This window comes from Tympanuchus pallidicinctus, unplaced genomic scaffold (assembly GCF_026119805.1).
Source record: "Tympanuchus pallidicinctus isolate F22 unplaced genomic scaffold, pur_lepc_1.0 scaffold22, whole genome shotgun sequence".
Classification (NCBI taxonomy): Eukaryota; Metazoa; Chordata; class Aves; order Galliformes; family Phasianidae; genus Tympanuchus; species Tympanuchus pallidicinctus.
In genome coordinates, this window is record NW_026294739.1 from 12,050,866 (window position 1) to 12,075,991 (window position 25,126).

The following is a 25,126-nucleotide window of genomic DNA, read 5'->3' on the forward strand; positions in this document are numbered from 1 at the left end:
TTGCAATGATGTTTGTCCAAACTGCCTGTTAATGACAAAGCCACAAATCGTTTGGGAATTGGTATGGCTTGGAACAGGCTCCAGCTGCTGGCTGCAGCTCAATGGAGGGGACAGTCTCCCACGAAACTGCTGTCTGCCTTGTGAGTGCTCTGGGAGTCTCAGCCTGGACACGACAGCCTTTGTGAGCTGCAGCTTGTGCTTTTCCCACAGAGCTGAGTTGGGAGGAGGGCAAAGGGCAAGGTGTGAACGCTGCACCAAGCTGTGCTGCATCAGCTGGTGGCAGCAGTGACGGCAACCCCTGCAGGAAGACAGGCACCAAGAGGATCCTGTAGCTGCATTGGTAGCATTTCAGTGCCCAGAGTAAGGCACAAGCCTGGCCAGGTGCTCAGAGCACTCCCTGCAGTTGGTGAGAGGCAGTGGGCAATGTGAGCAGCCTTTCCATCAAGCCATGGAGGACAGGGTCCAGGGGGAATGTTCTAACAGGATAGCAAACACAGTTGTCTTCTGTTAATGCAGTTGTGTGAAAGCAGGGATGTAGTGTCCCGAAAATGTTATACCTTTGTAAAAGGTATTTTTTGCCTTTGTGAAACACAGATTTGTGCATGTGTGAGGATTTGCAATTGCAGCTGCGATACAGGAGTGCCCAAGTGGGTCTGCAGGTCTTTCTTTGTCTCTGGAGTGCAGATAACTCCGTGCAGGTGCTGGTTCCTTGCTCAAGCACCTGTTTGCAGGGAGTTTTATGGAGTGATAATCTGTGTCACACACAGAGGTAAGCATCAAAAGTCTGTAATGTAGAGGCTGGCAGACAGCAGCATGAACTCCTCCTCTTCCTTCTGTCAGCTGTGCAGCAATGCCTTGTACGCCGTCCAGTCACCTGCATAATTCAGTGATTATTACATTTTAATAAATCACTGTTTTCAGAGCACTTCGCTACTGGCCTTTTGCTACTGGGAGAACTGGTATCTCTGCTGAGCTGCGCTGTGTCAGGGCATCCAGTGAGGCAGCAGCATTGGAGCGCCTGCATCCCAGATGCTCTGGGCCTGATGATGTTTTTTGGGAGTGGAGATGTTGGTAAGAGGCATAGGAAGTGTTGGTCTATGCTGGAGCCATCTCTGTGCCTCCACAGGCCTGTGCTCCCAAACTGCAGTTCCCATGGGGTGCTGCAGTAGCAGAAAGGTTTGTTTTCTGGCAAAATGTTTCAATTTATACCAGGACAGAGGGAGAGCTGATGGTGTCTGGTTTGCTCGCAGCCTCTCTCCCTGCTTCACATCTCAGCCATGTGTGGAAGAGTCAGATTCCTTCAGTCTCTGCATGAACTTGTGTGTGACAGTGCTAGTGAGGAAAAGAGAGTGAAGAAATGGATTTAGAAGCAGTAGGGCAGCAGCGCCAGCCATTGTTTCCTATTGGGGTAATCCTGTTGCGATTTGGCAGTTGTTTGTGTGTTGCATTTGGGGTGCAGGCATCAGCACACCTCCAGTGACCTCCTCAGGTAAGGGCTGGAGGCCTAAGTGGCAAAGGCACGCAGTGCTAACCCTGCAGGACAGGCACCTGGCTGCAGGGCCCGTCTGCTCCAAGTGTCATGGGGTGCTTGGCGCTGCTGGAGCCATGCTGGCAGCGTGCTGCTGCTCACAGGGAGGCTGCCCTGGGGATGGTGTGGCTTTGGGACAGCGGTGCAGGGCAGCCCCAGTGCCCATGTCCCGCAGCACCATCCCCGCTCAGCCCAGCACAGCCACAGCCCCTCTGGGAGTGTCACTTCTCGTTACTTCCATCGGCTGCCCCTCGCTGTAGTGCCAGCATCCATTATTTGGGCTGTCCTAGATCTGTCAGGCCAGGGCAGGAGTGTGTGGTGATTTCACCTCCTGCGGAGAGACAGGGGCTTGTGTTGGCCTGGCTGGGGCAGCTGTTTTGGTGAGTGGTGGGGGGGTGCTGTAAGCTTCCTCCTGGTCCGTCTGAGAGAGGATTATGCAGGGAAAGAGCATGCGAGCTGCTGGGACTCACCCTGTGCTGAAATCCCAGCCCTGCTCAGAGCTGGGCCAGCTGGGGAGAGGGCACTGTTGGCCCTCACATCTCTCTGGTGGCTCTGCCTCAGCTTTTAAGGGTTTTGCAAGGAGAAGCAGATAGTACCTGCGGATCCACAGCCCCTTCCCCCCACCGTTAAGATGTGAGATCATTTATCTTACTGCATCTATTTTTTTGTATCTCTTTGGTTTCCCTTTCCATCTCACCCGCCCATTACTTTACAGCTTGCCATCCACGCTGCTTTATAATCTATGGCAACCTGGAATTAAACCTTATTCTGTCTGATTATAAGGTTTCCTGCTGCTCTAACTCCAGCTCCAAGAAATGTCTTCACGCTCCTCCTCCAGTGGCACTGTGTAGTAAATACACAGCATGCAGTGTGATGGCTGCACCCTGAGAGCTGCAGGGTGCCCCTGGCCCTGCTGTGGATCTGGGGGACGTAAATGCTGTCCCTTGAGTTGGAGCCAGGCAGGATGCAGGAGCAGGGGCGGAGGCGCTGGGCTAGTGGAGCAATGCTGCTGGGGTCCTTGCTGCTATACCCAACGCTTCAGCTTGTGTATGTGCTGCCCCAGGACTTTCACAATGTGCTGCAGGTTGCTGAGCCAAGCTGCTACCTGCCTTGGCACTGGGGCTTCTGGCTGGAGCTGCTGAGCTGCTGAGCTGTGCCAGTGCTGCCATTTGTGTAGCAGGGGTTTGTCATCTCACTGGCAGACAGCCTAATTTTTTAATTAGCTGATAGGCAGAAATTGCTGTGAAGGAGCTGCTGTTCTGCTCCACTGGGTGCATAATAGGTGTTAGAGAAATCTGCTTAATGACATTGTAAGCCAGCCGGGGTCTTCTGCCTGCCTGGAAACGTCCTCCTTTGCCTTGCTCGCTTGGCTCCATACCTGCAGGTCTGCCCCTCGCCCTACTGCTGCTCTTTGAGCCAAGCAGGGAGGCAGGATGTGGCTGGGAGCTGCTTCCAAGCTGCTGAGAGGCACAGCCCCAACGAAAAGGGCAGGCAGAGCAGACTGGAAGGATGCTGCAAGGAGAAGAGGTGCTCCTGCTCTTGGCATGGCTGGGGGGCCAGCCTTGAACCAAAAGGTCGGAAGCCGAGCTGGCCAGCCCCGCTGAAGCAAGTTTTCTGGGCTGTTTATTTCTTGGGGAGATGAGCTGCAGAGCAGCACTCGGTGCACTCGTACCCCAGATGTGATGGGGACGGCAGCAGGTCCCAACCCACACGCATACGCTCACCCCAGCCTCACCCCCTGCCCCAGGGTGAGGCTCAGTGGCGGTCAGCGGGGCGGCAGCAGTGACGAAGACTGGAAGCGGAGGAGCAGACTTCATCTGCCAAGAAAATAAGGCCTGGAAGGGGAGCACACAACAAAACAGGAAGCGCTCACGGCTCTGTGACAGAAGAGGGAAAGCTGCTGGGGAGAAGGCGGGAGTGCAGGGTGAGCAAAACAAAGGAAGCCTCTAACAAAAGGCAGGCAGAGTGGAGCATGGCTATGTAAGCAAGCGGTGCGTGGCCGCATCTGGCTGACTGTGGCTCTGCTTGGCACTGCATTGCCCTTGTACCCTGCAGCAGCTATGGCAGGACGCTCTTGGCAGCAGCTGGCCTTGCCGTTCAAGTGTGCAGCCAGCCTGGGCAGGGCTTGCACTCATTTGAGGTTCGGCCCAAGGTTTGGCTTTGCTTGGCTGATAGGCTCATCCAACCCATCCAGAGCCAAGCTTTGCCTTTGCATCTGAGCGTGCCAGGATCTGAACCAAGTGTGCAGGCACAGTGCAATGCCTGCAGGTAGTGTGCAGAACTGTGTGCCTTGAGCTGCACAGGAACAGCGAGCTTTTGTCTGTTAAGAGAGTAACTTCTGGCTGACAAAAATCATCAGCAGAGTCAGAGACGAAGTCAAAGCAGTGGGAAATAGTGAAGAAGAATCTGTCCCGGTGTGTTCAGCATTTGCAGACCCCTACTCTGAGAACCAGGGCAGCCAGCAGGGGACACTCCTGTCCCTTGGCTGGGTGGTGTCACTACTGGCTGCAGCCACTGCTCTCACTGCAGAGAAGTCTGAGCTGTTTGCAGCCAGCACTGCACAGAGTGAGGATTATCCCCTTGTGAGCCTGTATATCACTAGTAGTCATCATACACAGCCTGGTGGAGCCATGGTCTTGTCTGTGAGCAGTTGGGGTTGTGAATAATAAGGTTCAGTCCCAAACAGATTTTTCAGGATAAACAGACTCTGTAGCCACATGGTCCTGCTCAGGCACACTACTGCAATGGAGTGTGGAGAGCATTCACCCCTGCATCCTGGTGGGATGTTGTATTGCAATAAGGGAGCTGGGATTGTGCTAAGAGACCATCAGTAGCTGAAGAGCAGCACCAACTCCAGGCTGCTTCAGTCTTCTTGTGTCTTCTAATCTGAAGCTGTCATAAAGCACTGCTGGATTTTGTGCTGTGATGTGGCAGCTCTCCATCATCTGTTACTTGACACGAGTTGTTCCTTTCACTAATTTCCCCTTTTTGCAAAGTGACATGATTAAGGTGATTGCAGGAGTGATGTGCCCTTGTTCCAGATCTCTTTATTGTTGGGTGGAGGACAAAGTTTGGAGTGACCATGGTAGCTGCCTGCTACTGGACTGGATGCTGCTTTACTGGGCAGACAGCACATGCTGGTAGCAGAGGCACAGGAGCAGGAAAAGGCAAAGTGCTGCTGAACAGAGCTCCTGTCCCATTAGGCTTCCTGCTCACTGTGTGTGCTTCCAGAGCAGCCAAGGGAAGGGGCTCACAGGCTTATGTGCAAAGCTGGGCAGGCAGCTTGGGAGGGTGCGTTGCCCTTGTGTGCAGCGTGTGCTGCTGGGCTGGCACAGCCAAGGAGCATCCTTCAAGCTCCCTCTAGATCAGCCAGAGCAGCTCCTCCTCCTGTGCACCTCAGCTGCCAGGCACGTTCACTCAATTACTCAAGGTAAATTGCCTTTTTTTGAGGAGAGTGATTTGCGCTTGAGGGATGCTTTGCGTCAGGCTTTTTCCAGAAGCTGCTTTCTGCCAGAGGTGCTCCTGATACTGCTCAGAGCAACTCACCCAGCCCCTGGGTATGCACCCAGCACTTGTCCTCATGCCTGCACCCCTCTGCCAGGTCCTGGGGAAGCACTCTGGATGCCAGCACACCTGGAAGTGACCTCTGTCTGTGTCCCTTTGCTGGACTGAGGCTCACAGGGGAAAGAGGAGCACACACATGAGAGAGGCTCTGTACCAGCATCTCTTCTGCTTTGGAATAGCACTGATTCCCCCTCTCCTCTGGCAGCCGAGCTCCAGTATGAGATGTCTTGGGCACTGCTGCTGGCTCTCACTCCTGCACAGCAGGAGAGCAGCAGCTTCCAGTACAGCAGGCCCTGCTCTGGGATCAGGCATTCCTTAAGCCAGTCTTCCAGCAGCTGGAGGGAGGCTCTGAGCTGGAAGGTTCCAGTCGGCATGGCAAAGCCAGGCGTCAGTGCTGAGTCAGCTCTGCAGCCGTCCTCTGGGGCGATGCGTCCCAGCCTGCAAGGCCATGGCTTGGTGGGAGTGTGAGCAAGCCTGCAGGCTGCAGCCCTCTGTGGCTACTGTTAGGAGGCTGCAGTAAAATATTACAAGCTTTAATTGGGGCCAGCCTGTGTCATAAAACTGTCTCTGCTAATGGAGATCTCTGTTTTGAGTGGCTTAACTCCCCTTTATGCAGAGGGGCTTAAAGAGTCACAGTTGAATGGAGCAGAGGGTAAAATATATCGTGGCAAAGTTAGAAAACTCCGTTTCTGAGCAAAACACTGTCAGTGTTTTTGCACATTTCCAGCTGGACCCCTCCAAGCAATTTGTGCCAAAGAGAAGGAGAGCATGTGATTCCTCCACCCCCGTGTAGCAGTCAGGGTGAAGTGCTTGGTGTAAGGACAAAACATAGTGATAAATCATGAATATTAGTGCCTGGCCCCTTGCCAGTCACAGACAGCACTCGCAGAGATCTCATCTCAGCCATGAATCTGTTCGTGCAAGCTGCATCTGGCAACACAGCGGTTAGTGTTGCCCATGTTCATCTTTGTCTCAGTGTTGCAGTTAATGCTCAGTTAATGCTTGCTTAAAAAAAAAAAAAAAAGTAAGAAAGAAAAAGAAGAAGGAAAAGTACTCTGTGCTCTCTGTCTAATTTGTTAGTTTTTCCCTGCAGGGTTCTGCCAGCCCAGCATGCGGACCAGAGCAGGGTGCTGGTGCTGTAGCAGACAGGGATGGGAAAATGGAGGAGACAGGGACTGAGAGTTTCCCCCCGAGCTTAGCTTTCATTCTCAGTTGTGATTAATTGCAGTTAGTGCTCATCTGTAATTTTGGAGAACAATCAGATGACGTGCCTTGTGGTTGGTTTAATTGAAACCCGATGAGCCAGCTGAAGGCTGCTGCGCACTGGGGTGAGCTGTGCTGGAACGCTTCCTACCACAGCCAGGGCTGGGAATGGTGCCCAGAGCATTCCCCCAGCCCTGCAGCGCTTGGACATCTCCGGCTCCCCTCCCTGTTCAGGCTGAGCTTGTGCCATACCGTGCTGGAGATGTCTTTCTCCTGGTCTCGAGCCACGGGTTTGATAGCTTTGAGGTGAGATCTGGGGGCTCCTGCTCCATCCAGCAGTTCTGTCTTTGCCCCTCACATGAGAACAAGTTGCAAGCTGTGGCTTTGTGACCTGGTCTGGATGTACTTGAGGGCAGTGGTGGTATGGATTTGAGGTTTTGCACTGCTGTGCTATGGACTGCTGGGAAAGTTCATGCTTAGCTCGGGAAAAGCTTTACCAGGGAATTAGATTGGAGTATTTGGGATCCACATCTCGTTCCCTGTTTCAGAAATTCTCTGCTCTGCCTATTCATCTGCTCAAATTGTGCTAGCAATTTCTAAGGCAGTTAGGAAGGCTGAGGGAAATTGCTTTCGGGTCGAGACCTGCTTTAGCTTGTGGTGAATTACTATGCCTGGGTTTTAAATCTTTGCAAACAGAGGATTATGGTGGTGGTAAACATGAGGTAGGCCTGGGGATTGCCATTCTGTGGGATGAAGTGAGCGTGGCCTTCCCCTGCAGCAAATAGCAAATGATGAATGGTTAAAAAAGAAAATTGAGATACAGCCTGGATTGTAGCTTAGATACTGTTTCTCCTTGATTTATATTTCTGCTTTGATACTTCACAGTCTAGGCAGTATATTTCTTCCTTAACCTCATGGGCTTTTTCCATCTTAAACGCGGACAGCGTGTTAGATATGGCCAATTGCTGAGAGCTTGGGATTAATGCAGGATTTGCAAAAAATTCAGAGCTGCTGTACAGCCCAGTGTTTGGCTGAAACACAAACATGAAGTGATGAACGCATTTGAGATGGAAGAGTTACATTCCTGTGCTGGAAGATAGCAGTGGATGCCTGGTTGCTCTCATGGTCTCCAGATCTCCAGTCCCAGCATTTGCTTTGGAGGTTGAAGACAGAGCCATTTCATGGTGCTGCCAGCAGCACAGTGACAGCAGGCAGCCTGTTCCCCACACAGGGAGGGCAGTGGGTGAAGAACCACATGGTGTGAAGCTACAGCATGGGCAGAGCCACAAGAATCGTGGAGGTATCTGTGCCCTGCTTTCCCAGGGCACCAGCTGCCCTGGCTTGGGGGATGCTCACAGATGGTGCAGACCCACAAGCCTGGTGGGGGGAGGGCGTTTGACATGGTGACACACAGGGTGACATCCTCCTATCTGGAAGTACTTGGCAGGAGGAAGAATGAGGCCTTTATTTTCTGATTACTAGGAAAACAGTGGTGAAAGGCCCATCTGGCCTGCAGAAAGCTGTTGTAGCACCTCTGCATGGTAAGTGGGGCTGAGAAAGGCTGACAGGCTGTAATCCAGTTAGTGCTGAGTGCAGAGTATCCTGACCAAGGTTCTCCTGTCACAACACAGAAATAGCTGTGCTGTTACCTACCACGGTGGCCCTGGCAGCCTGCTCCCGTTACTCTGCACACCTTGCTGCTGCCCTGGGAATTCCAGGCAGGGCTAAGCTCTGCGGCTCAAAGAGTGACCATGGCTTTGCCCAGGGCTGGGGGAGCCTATCCAAGGCTCTGACTTCTCACAGCCTTTGCATTTGGTGCATTTCAAGTGGCCTGCTGCAGCCCGTTCCTTAAACCCAGACTCAAGGGCAGACAGTTTTGACAAGGGTGGTGCCTGTGGGGATGCCCGTGCCAAACCAGAGGAGCTAACTGTGCAGGTGTCCCTGAGGTGCACTGAGGCTCTCTAACTTAGTGTTGCTCTCTGTCATGGGAATCACTCCAATGCTTTGAGCTGGGGAGGCTGCGTGGGTTGGAGCTGGGAGACACTCACTGGGTTTGTAGCGCGAGGTGTGCAGGGGATGTGGCGTGGCTGTCTGCAGGAGCACTTCTACAAAAGGAGACGGTAACTGTTAAAGTTACCTCTTGCTTCTCTCAGTCATGTGGAAAACTGCTTTTCTGGGAAAGAGGAAGGAGTTGGTAGAAGCAGAAGGTCACCAGAAGTGTTTCTGAAGTAAGGCGTACCTACAGTATGAAGCAGTGAATGCCATCAGAATTTGGCATGGCAGAAGGTTGGTAGCTAGATCTAGAGGTTATGGCTGGATCATTGCTGCCCTGAATCAGCTGAGTCGATGCTGAGTTCACCAAATCCTCATTGGGTGCAGTTCATTGCACCACCGTTGGTAATTGCTGGTTAAGGTTTTGTCTTGCGTTACTCATTTTTCCTCTTTGTCCTTTCAGAAATAACACAGATCATCCAGGTAGACTTGGACCTGAAGTACAAGGCCAACATCCGCGACCTGTTTGAGGAGTTTGACAACTTCCAGGAAGGAGCTGTCATTGGGATTGCCAGGGAAATGCAGCCAGTGTACAGGTACAGCCGTGTGCCCAGGGCGCGAGTGTGGGGAGGGGGGCTTTCACATTTTCCATTTTCTGTTCAACTCTGATCAGTCTTTGGATCAAAATCTGGGGAGAAACAGTCTTTCTGCTGTAATCCCTGCAGGGGAATTTAATTTGAATCTTCCAGGCCAGTCTGAACAAATTGTGCAGTGTGGTGTGATTTCCTTGTTCTCCCACACTGTCACAAGGCTTTCAGAGCCAAGTTCCTGATAACAAGTGTCTAATCCATAAATAGATTCATCACATACCTGTTAGAGGTGTGTTTGGCCAGCCATTCCTGTTCAGGTGCTTTGTCTGAAGCTTGGCACATTAGTCTGTGTGTTTGGAGTCAGAGGTTTGGGTTGTGAGTACTGCTGCCCTGCCCAAGCAGCAGGGACACCTCTTGTTGCAGGCAGACCCAGCACCAGCACCAGTTTCAGCCATACTCTTAGACTTCCACACATGTTTTCCACAAAGTACCTGAATTGGCATTTGGGGAATCCCTCTGGTGTGAGGTTTAGGTGGAGCAGCCTGCATTCTTCTGTCATGAACTCCTTTACAATGTTTTGAGCTACCTGTGAGAAATCTTCTGGGAAGTGCCAAAAATGACCAGCAGAATGGAGAGATAGCAAGTGGTGTAGCTGTAGGTCTGTAGGTCCTTCAGCGTTTGACTCTGTTTTCAGTTGAAGTGCACATTTTATTGAAGATCACCCAGAGAAACCTAGGGGGGATAATCTTGTGACCTGGGCTTGTGAGCGAGCAGATAGTCACATGTTGTGCTGTGCAAATGTTGAGATTTTGCTCAGAGCTGTAGGAGGCTTTAGGACTTCATCACTCCCAGAAGAGACCTGCAGCCTCTCAGAAGCAGCAGCCAATTCTGGCTCAGCTATTTCAGCGTTCTGGTGCTGCTCCATGGTTCATGCACAGCTCCAGAGCTGCCTGGCAGAGGCAGGCTGCCTGCTTTCTGAGCGTGCTCACAGTGGATTTGTTCCAGCTGTGCTCGAGGGTTCATTTAGTGCTGTCTGTGTTTGTTGTGAGACGTGCGCTAGACAAAATCCCAACTAGGAGTTCTGGAGGGGGATTTTCTGTTCACACACAGATAGTTGGCAGTGAGAGGTGAAGGGGCTCTCCTAGGGCTGCTGGGAGCTCCAGTGCCCTGCACGGGCTGGTGTGGCTCCTGATGGCTCACACTGCATTTCGCTGCCAGAGCACATCTGCAGCAGAAGTCAGGCACAGCCTTCTGCCCCAGCGTGGTGCCTCTTATTAACCCCCCTGCTGCCACTCCACTTGTCCCCGCAGAGCCACATGCAGTACAGTCAGACTGAGGTAGAGGGGTGGGTGGATGTGGAGTCATCTTCAAACATCATGGGATGTTCTGGTCCTTAGAGAGAGTATGACAGGAGAGAGGTTCATATTTGAGCAGATGCTGTGCTGAGTGGGATCCCCAACCCCTGCTGCAAGCAGAGGGTACAAATGAGCCCAGGAACAACAAGCCCTCCCAGGCTGTGTTTTGGGGCTGAACATTCTGTTGGTGCAGTTTTGATGTTCTGGGTCAGTTTGGGCTATGGTATATTTTCCTTGTGGGTATTTCTAGACTGGTACTTAAAGAAGCTGATTTAACTTAACATGTGTTGTTCCAAGGATGAACCTCAGTTTTATTTCAATTCAGAGTGAGTCAGATCTTGAACTCAGGGTGCCTTAATGACTTTTCAGCTGAACTGAGTTTGAGTGTTTGAGATGGCTCAGCTAGATTTGCTAATCCTAATGGAAATGTTCTCAGAGAAAGATAAAAAAGCTTAAGAGCTCTCTCTGCCTTTTCTTTCCTTACTGGAAGCCCCAGTAATGAGATCAATAAGTGAACCTCGTAAGACATGTCCAGCATCGCTCTTGGGCAGGGGCTGAGCTTGGAGCAAATGTGATTTAGCAGAAGATGCAGTGTGCTCTGTAGGCCTGGTGTGGGACAGCCTGCTTGCAAAACAGAAAGCCATCCCTCTGCACTGAGCTGCACAGAAGGGGGGAAGCTGGGGCCTGAATGGGGCCCTGTGGGAGGCTGTTATTGGGATATGAGTTTGATCCTAGCATCTCCATTCCAAGAGCCTTGCTCAGCTGCTGGTGTCCCATGTAGCTATTCATCACCAACGGTCAGTTCCTAGAAGCCCCAGCCAAATGATCAGCATACTCACAAGTGCATTTCTGGTTGCTCCTACTTCAGAAAGAAGACATCTCTATGCTCCTCCTGGCTTGTGGGCTTGGCACTGAGCTAGAACCAATGGACTGCAGGTGCTGAGTGCTCCACAGTGCAACACCACACCCAAAGCACAGAGGGCTTCTGTATCCGCTTTGGGTGCCCTGGTAGGATTTTGGTGCCCAGAATGGTAAATCCAGTCCCAGCTAATTACATCCAATTGTTAGAGCTTAAAGTAGAATACAGAGAACAGCTACAGCTGAGCACTACAGTGGAGCTGTGTTGGATTGTGGGCTTAAGCCTGCCTTGCCCAACAGGGCAGGTCCTTTTTGTTAGCAGCATAGCTTGTAGGAGTTAAGCAAGCGGGGTAAAGTAAGCATCTGTTTGCCTGCAATTAGTTTGAGGTGTTATTGCTCCACATTTCTGCCTTTGTACGGATCAGTCTTGTGTTATTTCTGTATGTTATTGAGCGGGGATGGTGGCCAGCTCCTGGGATGTACAAAGGGTAACCCTGGGGGTGCCGAGTTAAGCTGCAGGGTGCTCGGCTGAGGGGGAGGTCTGCAGCACAGCACAGACAAGGCAGGGCTGAGCCGTGTTGTTAGCAAATACCTGACCTGAGGTGACCCCATGCTCCCCGACCCCTGCTGCAAGCAGGGGGTACAAATGAGCCCAGGAACAACAGCCCTCCCAGGCTATGTTTTGGGGCTGAACATTCTGTCGGTGCAGTTTTGATGTTCTGGGTCAGTTTGGGCTATGTTGTGTTTTCCTTGTGCTGTTTTGTTCTCCATGTGCAAACAAGTCCCTGGTATTTCGTGTCAGTAGGTCACCCTGGGAGGGGCGAGCCTCCCCCCACAGGTCCTCTGCACTGGGGGCTCACACCTCCTTCTTCCAGCGGCTTCCAGAAAGAATCATAGAATCATAGAATCACTAAGGTTGGAAAAGACCTAAAAGATCATCCAGTCCAACCGTTCACCTATTCCCAATAGCTCCTACTAAACCATGTCCCTCAACACAACATCCAGTCTTTCCTTGAACACCCCCAGGGACGGTGACTCCACCACCTCCCTGGGCAGTCCGTTCCAGTGCCTGACCACCCTTTCTGAAAAGTAATACTTCCTCATGTCCAGCCTGAATCTCCCCTGCCGCAGCTTGAAGCCATGAAGCAAAGCGAGCTGACAAGGCGTGAGTGTCTCTGTAAAACTCTGCTGTTTTTACACTTCTAGCAAGATAAAAATGTGCCCTAGGTGTGAAGCAGAGGTGCCAGCTCCAGCCCTTTCCAGATTTACCATGCAGGTTGGGAGCATCAGCCAGGATGGGGGGGGGAGCACTGCTGGGCTGCAGGGCAGCTGGGAGTCCGTGGGACTGTCTTGTCTTTCCCTCCCCACTTATGCAACTTTCTGTGCACCCAGCTCTGCCTGTGTGCTGCCTTCCCCTGCCTATGCTGGAGCTCAGAGCTTTTCTGAACTGTTGCTCCTGACGAGCATTGGACTGAGAGCTCCAGGCCTGGGGAGCCAGTTGCTGCCTGTGAAAGGTCTGTGTGCCTTCTTCCCCTGCCTTACATGGTGATAGGAAGATGGATGGAGATCAGTTGGTTGACCGGTTGGTGCTCAGTCTTAATGCTTGTTATATGTTCGAGGCATTTTTGTTAATGATACAGCACCTTTTGAGAAGCAGTTCTGTTCCATCCAGCTGCCTGCCTGCTGCCAGTGTAGGCTGTGCTTTCCAGGCAGTGGCTGGGACTGCACAGTGCTTTGCTTCTAGGATAGGGCTCCACGCAGCACGGGATGCAAATGCTTACAGGAAACAGGGCAGCAAGAGAACAGCAGATAGGAAATGTCCCAGAGCCTGCCAGCACATCCTGGAGGTAGGGGAAACCTCCAGACAGCAAAACAGGATGGCACTGGAGTGTTTCCATTCAGTTGACTCATGCTGAAACAATGCCCGGGTGCTGTTTGTCTTGGACAAACGTGTTTCTGTGAGCAAAGAGATCTCCTGGCCCTCCTGCAATGCACGTGCTAGGATTTAGTTGTTGCAGAGGCAGTGCTTCAGCCTGCAAAGGGCTGAGTACCTGCAATTGTGCGCTGCTCCAAAGGAGTGTAGCACATCGAGTGTGGTGGTGTGGTATTCTAGGCTCTTGTCTGCAAGCTCCTACTCCCTCTTGGGATGCAGACAAAACCTCTTCACAGCACTAACAGACATCTGCTCTTGTGCCTGCCTTGGCCAGGACCGGGACCTCATGCTTCATTGAGGGAGGTTTTGATGGAAAGATTAAAATCTGCATCTGATGTTTGTCTAATCCAAAAGGCTTTCTCTGCAAGGAAGTGCTTCTGCACAGTCGTAATCTTAATTTAAAATCCTGTTGTCCCCTGCAGCATTTCAGCTACTGAAGCATGCTGGCAGTGACCTGCTTACCAGACTGCAAAGGGCAGGTGAAGATGCTCTTCTTAAATATTTATGTTGTGCTGGGGCTTCAATGCCAGATTCTGAACAAATTTTGAAGCCCAGACTCTCCTGTGCTCTGGTGCTGGCAGCTCTGCTAAGGAACATGCAGGCAGATGTTGCATATGCATCCTGCCAGCAGGTTGTCAAATGGACAAGCAAGTCACTGTTCTCAGGACATGTACTGGATGTATTTGTGATCTGAAGAGCAACCTGGCAGCACACCTGAGACTCCTGAGAAGGTGGTAGGGTCTGCAGGGTAGGGTAGGGCTTGTCTCCTTGAGCTGGTGCTGCAAATGCCCCAGTACCCGAGATGCTGAGGCCCCCACTTGGCATAGCTTAGAAGGGAGTACTGGGTTCTGATGCCTCTTTAGAGGTCTCAGATCTTCCCAAGTCCAAGGGACTGGGGCTGGAGAGGTCACTGCTGTCTCCATTTCTCCTCCTTGGTGAAGTTATCACTGCTGGCCCTGGTAACAAAAAGACATTAAAGACGAAGGCATCTTGGAAATCAGCAGTGCTGGAAATTAAAGAAGTTCTTCTTGCAGGAAAGAATGTCTACATCAAAGGACACCTACTGACTACAAAGGACTGACACTTGAATCCTTTTATAGCTGCAAGGCCATTTGTCTTTGCTTCTGCCTAAAACCTGGGGAGAGCAAATAGGGTGTTTTTTCATAGGAGTCAAAGGGGTGAGAAGCGTTTTTTCTTTGTTTTTTCTTGCTGTGGTCATGTGGGAGCTGCTGTAACTGCATTGTGTGCTCAGTCTCACAGGTCTTGGTTGTGCTCTTCTGCATGTGCTTGCACCTACCAGGGTCACAGACCATACTGCCCTTCCTGCAGCCCCTTCTGCTGCTGGAGAGAGGGGAAGCCTGTCACTGCTGCAAGCCAGGTGGGCTCACAGCCACATGAACAACCAGAAGATAACCAGAGCTCAGCCAAAAGCCACAAGGGGTAAAATAGCCCTCAGACATCCATTACCTCGGAGCCTGTCACCTCTCGTGTTTAATGTTTACTAGAAGCTTAGTGACAGCTGGATTAAGTCAGTTTGTCAAATGTTTAGAGAAAAAGAGTTAGCCTGGGCTGTGAGCAGTCTAATGCTGATCCTGCAGTCAAACTGGGCTGATAGATGTCTGTGCTGAGACAGTACATCCTGTACTCTCTCTCTGGATTTAAAAAGAAAAAGCAGAGTTGACAGCTGCCAGCAAGGTGGAGCTGCTGAATTCCCTACGTGTCAATTAGAGTGGTGGTGGTGTTTGTGATATTTAGGGCTTCACAGCTGCATGAAAACAGTCACCAAGTAAAGCCAGAGAGGGATTGTAGCAGAATGCAGGACTGTTGCTTGGGATCAAGCCTTCTGAGTAAGGAAATAATCATCTCCAGAGGGCAGCTCCTTCTGCCTGGCTCCACAGGCCCCTCATACAGGCAGGCTGCCCCAAACTGGAGGCTTTGCCCTTTTCCAGCTGCTTTTCCCCTGGGGAGCGGGGAGCTCTGCCTTTCTCAGTCCTGTTGGAGATGGCAGCAGTTTGCCTTTCTGTGTTCTGCCAGGCACAGTGATGCCTGTGCTGCCAGCAGCTCAGCTGGGAGGCAGAGCCAAGAACCCGCTGCACTTTGGGTTGTAAAGCATTTAGAGGATTCAACTATCTGTAGCAAGTGCTGCTGCTTGATGTGAGGAGGAAACGATTCTAGGAATTCTTTGGCAATTACTACCAAGAAAAAGCCAAAATTACAGAACAGGCAGAACCTGTAAGGAATTGGCAGCAGAATTGATTTAAGGAATTCAGCATTACTTTCTGATATCTGAAATCCAAGAAGGCAGAGGTTTTCATTGCGTACATCTGTGCACATCATGAATATGTAGCACCCGTTTCACTTACTCCCACTGCCAACTGAGCTTGCAATGTCACTTATAAACAGTGAATAAATTTGGCAAGATCTAACAACCACAAATGTGCATCGATTAGCATGAGTGCTATTAATAATATTAGCACTATTATAGTCTCTTTTGAGATACTGGATGTTACAGACCTTTTTTTTTTTCAACAATCACAATACTTGTGTGTGTGGGTAAGGCAGCTGGGATTCTCCAAGGCTGGGGCTTGTCATTCTTCCCTGGCTGAGAATTTTGTTGTGGTTTTGCTGTAGGATTTTCTGTTGGTCATCACACACAAGACCGGAGTGTCAGGTGAGCACATATTGGTTACTTTTCCTGTACTTGTCTTTAGCTCCTGAGTTTCTCAGTTTCTGCTCCTGAATGTCTCAGGTTCAGAGTCTAGAGGTAAGTATCACACCACTGGCATTTGGCATTTGTCCCTTCCCACGGAAGCGCCCACCTGCAGGAGCACTCGGCTGAGCAGGGATCAGGAAGGGCAAGGAAGAGCCACCCCCCATCATGGTCTGCAGTGATTGCTTGTACTCCCTTAGCCAGGGTGGGAGCAGCTTGCTCCTTCTGGGGACAAAGTCTCCTGCTGCAGGAGCTTCCTGCACTTGCCATCGGACTTTCAAAAATGGTCTCAGACTTTCCCGGAGTGTCCCTGCAGCTCCACGCTCCTTCAGCCTTCCAGCTGTTCTTTTTAGGTGCAGCAGCTGCCACCATCCAGCAGACAGACATCCCCATGCTGCCCGTTTCTTCCATGGGCATCTGTTGGTGCCAGGTGGTATGAATGGGGTTTTTGGGTGCAGCTCAGTCCTGTGCTGAGTATTTGGAAGGGAGCAGGGCACTGTTTGGAGCTCCAAGGTGATTGGCTGAGGGCAGCTCTGTTATTTGCTGCAAGCACAGGCATTTCTTTCCATAGTGGAGTGTAGCAGAGCAGGTTTGCACGGTACAGATATCTGTGACTCTGTGCACCCCAAGAGAGGCTTTGCAGGGAGCAGGGCCGTGATACCTGCAGGATCTCAGCAGATGGTGAAGCAGATGTGGCTGTTCTGGCTGCCAGGGCCTGGTGCCAGGTCGCATCTACAAGCTCCTAACCGGTGCTTGGTGGAGAAGGAATTTCCAAGGAACTGAAGCTCTTTGATAGAGGAACAAACAAACAAAAAGCAGGAAATTGAGAGGCTCTGCTGCATAGCTGAGATGTTTCTGGAATGGTGCATGGGGCCAGCTCCAGGCAGTCTGCTTGGCAGTGTCCTCTCGAGGGTTCCTCAGTGCCCGCTGCTCCCCGGGGCTCAGAGGCAGCCCCTCTCCATGCAGGCAGGCTGCAGTGGGCTGTTTCTGGTCAGCAGTCCTCCAAGCAGGGCATCATGTGCTTCACATGTTGGTAGCAAAAAGCATTGCACTTGCCTCTATTAATCACCAAATAATGACCCATGTTTGCAAGTTGTTACTAATCAGCCGTTTAAGCAAGGCCATTTTCAGACTGCTGAGTCCATGCGGGAATGTAATCACCCAGCATTGATTTCCTGCTCCAAGTACAGCCTTGCAAACGCTCGGCATGCTGACTGCATTCTGATAGAGGCCACTGCTGTACAGACATCATTTGTGTGCTACATGAGAGATTTATCAGGAAATTACTGGAGTCTCATTGAGGGACTTAGTCCTTAATTTTGTCAGTGTTTCCAGGTGATGGAGAGGCCTGGATTGGACGGAGGGCTGGGAGAACCCAGGCAGTACCCCAAGTGCTGGACCCTGTGGCACATCCCTGCATGAGCTGTGTTGCATGGCAGTGAAGCTGGGATTTCCTTGTTACACAAGCTGCTCAGCTTTAGCTAAGGCGCTCTGCACCAGGCTGGTACTGAACCTGTCTCCTCAGCTCCTTAAAGGGTTTAGCATTTGCACATGGGAAATCAGCAATTAGCAACAAAGGGCACTTTGTTACAAAATCTTCTCCAGCAGGACTGCTTGTGCTGGCGATGCCCCAAAGGGAAGGGGAACATCCTTTGGTGCAGGAGGGGCTGTGGGGCTTCTCTATGCAGCAGAGAGCAGGAGGAGGTCACAGAGAGGTTTCTTGGCCACATTTGCTTCTTGTGGAGGATGATTTGGGAAAGCTGCCTCTGATTGGCAGTAGGGACAGCAGCACCACCAACCAGAAGGGAGATGGCAATTCTGTGCAGAAGTGGTGATGAGTTAAAGGCACATCTGTCTGCTCAGGAACAAATAGTGCTCAAAGGGCTGGCTCTACTCAAACAGCATTGCCATTTATACATGGTGTCGCCCAGTTTGCAGCTGAACTGGCAAAAACTGGGCTCCTTTAGGAAGGCTTGACCTCTTACTCTTGCAGTGTTTTGCACAGTTAGAAGTAGCAAGATTTCACACTTGTTTTTTCAGCTGGTTTGGCAGGGTTGCAGCTCCATGAGCATCTCCCTTGAGTACAGTCAGACACTGTCTGTAGGCTGTGTGAGCCAGGGAAGAGCCTTCCCACAGCATGGTGCAGAGCCCCTGGGGGCAGGGTCTGTTCTGGTGCCCCATGGCTTTGGTGAGCTTGCACCAGCTCTGCTGCTACCTTGGGGACAGAAACCGGGCCCTGTCTTGCAGCATAGCATGCTGTGGGCGGCTGCTGCAGCCATGCTTGATGCAGATGAAACCTCCTCACATTTGGTCAGGAGGCTTTTAGTCACTTCACAGCATTCCCATAACCGAAGAAGCCAGTGCCTCGGGCCCCCAGGCTGGGCCATGGCAGTGTCTACTTCTTTGTGACCTTGTTTTGGAGGCTGCCTTGTCAGGGCTGGTGGCAGGGGAGGCTGTCTGCACAGGGGGCTGGGCTGCAGGAGCATGTGCTGGGCCAGCAGGGGAAGTCCTGGTGGAAGTGTTTTTTATCTGAGCCCTGTGTTTGAATGCTTGGAAGTGCTGCTCTCCAGATGTTTCCTAGCACATGCAGGCTCTGTTTATAAAAAGCGCCTCAAAGCACAGCCCCTCCGTGCAGCCCAGGGCATCGGGCTGCAGATGGACGCTGGCGGCCACAGCCCCGCACTGTGTCTGTGTCAGGGGCACAGGGTCACGTTTGGAAGGATTTTTCTGAAGGGGCCACGGTCAGCCCAGTGGTTAACAAAAGCCTGAAATGCCTTCTCTTCCTTTTTCCTCCCCTCCACCAGGAAGCTGCTTCCTGCTGCTTTTCATCCCCACGGTGGCTGGGGTCTCTGGGCTGCCTTCCTGCCTTAGCAGGGGGCACGAGTGACAAACGGCCAAGGCCGGCAGTGCTGCAGCTGGGTGGGCACGTGGAGCTCCAACACCAGCACCGTGGGTAGCTTTGTGCTCACTGATGGCCCCAACTCTGCTTTGGCCTTGTGCTGGATTGGGGTCTTCCCACAGAGCAGCCCTGTGAGTCCCATCCCTCATGCACCATCCGTCCTGCTACAGTGCCAGCCCTGCCCTGGGCAGGCACCATCCCGCCACATGGGCCTCATGATGTGCTACCAGCTGCCTTTCCTGTGTGTCAGGGGAACTGTGTGTTTTACACAGCTTGTCCTGTTGTTGCAGAGCACCTGCTAATGCATTTTTTTCCAGAAGTTTCCATGTGTGTTTTCCCCATTGAAAAGCACCTGCAGACTCATTTCCCACAGGGAACATTATGCAGAGTACAGCCCAAGGAAAATCACAGGTGTCCTCCAATGCCAGCAGGGGACAGGTTGTAGCAGCCAGCAGTGCCCACAGGGGACAGCAGAAGCAGCCCCTTTCTCACAGGGGTTCTTTGCACACAGCAGGTGCTGCCTGAGCCCTGTGCCCAAAGGAACGTCCTGGCCTGTGCCCAGGCTGCTGCCCCGCTGTGGGAGCTGGGGATGGATGTGGCAGTCTGAGGCCTGGTTCCTTAAGGGAAAGTTATGATCTCACGATCCACTTCCAGGTGGGTGGAGGCATTTTTCAACCTTGTTCTTCTCTACCGCAGTACCTGGAGAAGACAACGGAAAGCCATCCTTGGAAGGACAAAAGCTGAGCGAATTCAGGCTGAAGGAATGCTGACAGCAGCCCTGCCGGAACACCTTTCTCTCCCTTGGCCCCAGCAAAGGGCTGTGCTCCTTGCATCCTGCATCCCTGCTTCCCAGGGGCCCCGTGCTCCCCATCGCATCATGCCGTGCTGCCTGCGTGCTGGGAGGCAGAGCACAGCTTTTGTGTCAGCCTGGCTGAGGCCTGGAGGAAGCACTGGAACAATTGCTGCTTGTTTGTCCGTCTCCTCTCCCCGCGTTGTTACCTGGATTAGCCATCACGGGGTAATCCACTGGGGAATGGTGTTGCTCAAAACTTGAGTCATTTGATACAGATCTGTTCACGCTCTGGGCTGGGAAGCTGCAGTTTGCAGCAGGGTGGTGCTAGGGGCCACAGCTCTCTCCTTTTCCCTATTACAGCCAACAACTTGCAGAGGGTGTAATTTTGTCCCTTTGCTGGCAGCCTGGCAACAGCTTGGACAGTGTGTGTTTTTGGAATTGAGAACGCACAGCAAATGATCTGTTCCAGTGCTCTGGAGCTGGAAAGGCACCTCCTTCTCGGGCTCTGCACAGCATTCTGCCAGTCACTTTCATCGTGTTTTGGGGCTGACAATTACTTTCAGGGAATTACTGAGGGTAAGGAGAGAGAGCAGAATATGCAGAGATGAGCTTGAGCCAAGCTCTGCTCAAAGCCTGGGACTGCACTCAAGTCCTCTGTACAGCACTCCAGCCTGGATCTGAGCAGCTCATGAGTGCAAGGCTAGGTCTTGCTTCTGCACATTGAAACTCCTTCTAATGCTGCATGTAGAGATCTTGCTTCCTTTTTCCAGGAGTGCCCACAAGTCATCTTTGCAGGACATAGCTGCCCTCTGCACTGGCAGAGCCCTTCTCTCCCCTTCAGATCTGGATGCTGCCTGCGCTCTCCCAGTGAAGCAGTGAGCCCACAGCAAGTGCTCTGCTCCCTCTCCCCAGGAGGCCTGGAGACAGCTGTTCAAAGCTGAGCCTTCCTTCCAGGGGAAATTGGCACTTTCAAAAACCCATTCCATCCTGAATCAGATGAAAGGGAATGGTAGAAACACCCTGAATGAAATGAGAAATTTCAGAGGTCTGAATCTGAAGCATCTGAATGGAAGATGGAAGAAATGGCATGTTACAGCTCTGGTTCTCCTGCCTTTATTTCTCAGGAAATTAAAACTGTGTACACAGACATTATTAATAGAACTTTCCACCAGGATCACTCACCTGTGCACTGCTGCCTTCCAGCCCCCATGGTGACACCTGATCAGGGCTCCAGACCCTGGGCACCCAAGGAGAAGCCAGAGGAGGTTTGCTTGTTTGCTCTCTGCACAGCCCTGGGATTCCCGGAGCGTTAGAGCTGAGCACAGCTCAGTACAAGAAAAGTTTTGATTTAAATTTTTTCCAGTGCAGGAGTACCCAGCAGGGCTCTTCAGGCGTCCCAGAAGCTGATTTCCTTGCATCTTCTTACAGCTGAATTAGTTCCGCTTCCAAGCTTGGAAGCATATCAAACCTCTCGGTACTAAATCCAACCACATACCATCAAATTCTTGTTTTCTGTGTAGGTGTATGGAGGCTTTGGTCAGTGCCTGGCAAATTCAGAGAGGTATCAGACATGCTTGATGTATTCTTTGTATTCTCAGCAGTGTTTCTCCCTGACAGCTTCATAGCGAGGTGGTGTAGCTTTGCCTAAGGCGTTAGAGCCAGAGTGAGAGAAGAGCTCTCTGCCTGGCTTTCAACAGAGGATGCTGCTCGGGGACAGCAGACCTTCTGAATGGCAGTGATTTGTGGGGCGGATACAACTCCAGCAGAAGCTGCTTGGGTAACAGCATGGGATGGATTCAATTCCTGCAAGTGGGAACAGCTTGTATATGGTGGGGTGTGCTCACTGCCCCGGGGCTGTGGAAGGAGCCAAAGACGTATTTGTGCTGCTTACTGAGGTAGTCTGATTTTTTCCCAATTGAATCACCCTCTTTGGTTAATTCTGTGTGTTCCTAAACTCGCAGCACTCTGTTCTCTGTGGCAGCTGGAAATTAGCTAATGGAGATCATGCCTCCCAGAGCTACTGCATCTGAGCCTTCCCAGGGCTGCGGAAGCTGAAGGCAGTGCTTATTGAGCTAACGAAATGTTGCCATTGGGTATGTCATTTTGAAGAAGAAATATTTCTGCTGCAAACCTTATTGCACGGCCCCAAACCCAGGCCCAGTTTTGATCCAGAGTTTCCCTATAATCAAATAACGACTGATGCCATGGCTCCACTACCTGCAGTTGGTGTTAGGCTGTTATGGAGTGGAGGCTGCCCGCCTTGCTGCCGTGTGCTGCTCTGCCAGCAGCGAGGCTGGGCAGCTGAGCGGCGTTCGGGTGTCCCAGAGCCGTGCTGCCTGCCCGGCAGCGGTCCCAACAATCCCAGTCCGCTGTGGTCCCTGGGCTCCCTGACCCTTCTGGCCCAGCTGTTGCCCTCCAAAGCACAGCGCTGCCAGGTGGATGCAGCTTGTCCCCAGCCACAGCTCAGCATGGTGATACTGGCACATGGTCTGGGCCGAGCTCACCATCCCCACACCACTGCGGCTGGGTTTGCTCCACGTTTGTCCTGAGAGGAGCCTTTGATTGAGCGGAGCCCACGCTATCGCCGCTCGCAAAGCCCTGCATTGTACGTGGTGCAAACAATGTCCCTGCAGGAAGCCGGGCAGTCGGGCTGGGCCGCTCATGGGGCTGCGCTCTGCCACCTTCAAAGCGTGCTGCTGGGAAGGACGAGGCTGCTGGCCGCTTTGGGATGCTGCTTTGAAGGTCTCCATGGGAACGGTGTTAGCTTGGGCCTCCAAGACCATTTTTGGCAGGAACAAGAAGGCGCTGAGCTCGTTCCGCAGGGAGCTCCCGTCCTGCAGTTCCTTCCTAGAGCTGGAGGGATGCTTTAATGGCTCCTTGCCGTGTGAAGCGGTAGGGAGCGGTTCCTGCACTGCACACGGAGCTCATGTGGAGGGGCTGCGGCTGAAGCTGTGGCAAGACAGTGAGTGCCAGAGCAAGGCGAGGCCTTCCCCTTCCTCACCTCCCTGTGCAGCAACAGTCCCAGCCTGCTCAGCCACTGTTGATGGGTGACAGAGATAAGGACAACTGTCTCCAGGAGGCTGAACCTCAATATATAAGAACAGATAATGTGGAAAATGCGCACTGTATACATACTTGAGAGACACCAAAAACCCCTGGCTCAGTGTCAGGTTTAACTCTGTTCCTGACATTTCCCATCTGCTGATCTTGCTAGTGAGCAGCGCAAAGGGACCGGCTCTGCTGTGACGTTTGTGAAGCCACATGGATGTCCTCAGGCAGGGCGTGGGGCTGCAGTCACACTCCACCAACCAGAGCATTGCCAGGTTGTTGGGCAGCAGGGCTATGAGGAGAGCATGGCTGCAGATGCTGTAGGTGAGGTGAGAGCAGCTCTCCTGACACCGTTGGCTTCTTTTTGTTGTACTCTGCCCACTTTTGTTCAATATTTTTACCAGGGCTCTGGAGAGAAACAAAAAGTGCTGATAAGATTTGCAGCTTGCGCATCAGTGCCTGAGACTGTCCTGCAGACAGAGCTGACCTACTTTGTGCAGCTTGCTCGAACACCTGGTGTTGCAGCAGAATGCCAGGACCAGGGATCACCTCCCTTGCCATGCATTTGCAGTGTGCATCCCAGAGGGCTGTGGCCCAGGAGGGGCTGTGAAGACTGGTGCTGAGTAGCCGTGGAGCACATGTGGTCATTTGACCTAAGAAAGAAGGATGTGATTTCCTCTCCTTGCACAGCCATGTGAGCAGCCACACCATCCCGTGTCCCGAGTTCACTCAGCATAGGATGCTGATGCACACAAAAGAGGCTTTAGGAGAGAGCAGGAAGAACAATTTGAGGTCTGGACAATATCTCATGCAGGAAGGCAGAGAGCAGCAGCCACAAGGGACCACGCTGGGCGCAGGGGGCTCATTTCCAGCCTGCCCAGACTTTTGGTGGTGGCTGCTCTTCAGCTGTGCTCACTGACTCCGCTCTAATGACCTCCCTACTAACGACCTCCCCTCTGTCCCCAGGCACACGTTCTGGCAGTACCGCCGCGAGAACCCCCAGACCAGGGTGGGGGAGCCCCCTCCTGACGGGCTGCCTGGCTTCAACAGCGGTGTGCTGCTCCTCAACCTGGAAGCCATGAGGCGCTCCAAGCTCTACAACCAGCTGCTGGAACCTGGCATGGTGCAGAAGCTCACAGAGAAGTACCACTTCAAGGGTCACCTTGGGGACCAGGATTTCTTCACCATGGTGGGGATGGAGCATCCAGAACTGTTCCACGTGCTCGACTGTACATGGAACCGTCAGCTTTGCACGTGGTGGAAGGACCACGGGTACAGCGATGTGTTTGATCAGTACTTTCGGTGCGACGGTGAGGTCAAAATTTACCACGGGAACTGCAACACCCCTATCCCTGAGGACTAGGGCACCCCTTCCTCCAGGAGCAGCTGTGACTGCAGGGTCCCTGTATGGCTGCACAGGCTGCAGTGGCCGCACCAGCGGTACCTTCTGAAGCATGGCCAGCGCAGTCTGTTATGTTCCAGGGACATCCCTGATCCCTAGCAATCCCCAAAGCGTTCAGTTTCCCACTGCCTGTAGTCCCACCCGTCCGGAAGAAGGTACAGTCCAGTAGCTGGCACAGGACATACAAGATGCCTGGGCTTGGCTCCGTGGCTCAGCCTGGGGCAAGTGAACGGTGCCCCTCTGCTGCAGCCCCCGAGCACAGGGACAGCTGGCAGGCCTTTGGGTGACCTTGCTTTGGCACCTTGCAGGGAGTGCTGGCTCCATGGGTGCTGTGCAGCACTATGTTGTTAGCCAGATTTCAGAGCCAGGCAGTTGGGTTTTGTTTAGACATTCCTTGGTGGCCCATTTCTGCAACTCATGCAGAGCATAAGTCTGCTCTGTCTAGAGAGGAGACACTGTCCTCAGGTCATCTTTCTTTTCAGCATTCCAGAAAGGCAAGAAAGCTTTAACGACTGAAAAGCTGCTTTAAATCTGTGTTACTTATGAGCAAAAATTGAATGCCATATGAACTTTAAAGCCTTTCACTTGCTCTTCTTAGCAATAAAAGCTTTACTGCCGTATCTTGTCTTAAAAGCATTCAGCAAGCGTGTACAAATTGGTTCATTTTTCTAGCTTTGCCTTTAACCTTTTGTACTGTAATAAAGCTGCAAACATAAAACACACTTTGCTGTTTTTCTGTGGCACAACTGAAGTCCTCTGCCATGGGAGGTTTTGTGTTCTTTTTATCATGATTAATAAGTAGCTGATATGTATCTGTTGGGCAGATGAAAATGGTGCCCTGTGCAGCTTATCACCGTGCTTAATCACCAGTCTGTTCTGAGTGAGTGGTTCAATAAATTGTACCCTGCTCAGGCTCTGTGTTATCCCAGCATGCGTGTGTGAGAGTGGCGGTTGCCAGCAGGGATGGTGGTGTCGGTGTGACGCTGTTTCAGCCAGGTGTTTGAGAAAGCTCTTTCCAGGCTGAAACCCGCTGGTCCTGGGTCTGTGTGCCCAAGGGATGGTCACTGAGCTGCCATGTGCGTGTGTGTGACGTTTATGTGTGGAAGAGAGGGACAGGGCCGTAGTTACAGCTGAACCTACTAATGGCATGTGCAGCGGGGTTAGGGGGATCCTGGCTTCCTCCACCTGTGCTGTGAATGAACAGGTATTTTTGTTTGACGAGGGAGAGTTTCTCTTCCCTGTGATGAGGGC

The 25,126-nt window shown here is 52.1% G+C and overlaps 1 protein-coding gene across 3 annotated transcripts in view; it reads left to right on the forward strand.

Moving 5' to 3' along the window:
• XXYLT1 (xyloside xylosyltransferase 1) overlaps nucleotides 1-24,597 on the forward strand; it is a 36,039-nt gene extending 11,442 nt beyond the window's left edge. For all 3 annotated transcript variants that reach the window (XM_052685180.1, XM_052685182.1, XM_052685181.1), the window contains exons 3-4: nucleotides 8,751-8,883; nucleotides 23,440-24,597. In XM_052685180.1, coding sequence (XP_052541140.1) covers nucleotides 8,751-8,883; nucleotides 23,440-23,836 — 530 coding nt within the window. In that variant the 3' untranslated portion in view covers nucleotides 23,837-24,597. The remainder of the gene's footprint in view (nucleotides 1-8,750; nucleotides 8,884-23,439) is intronic.
• The last annotated feature ends 529 nt before the right edge of the window (nucleotides 24,598-25,126 follow it).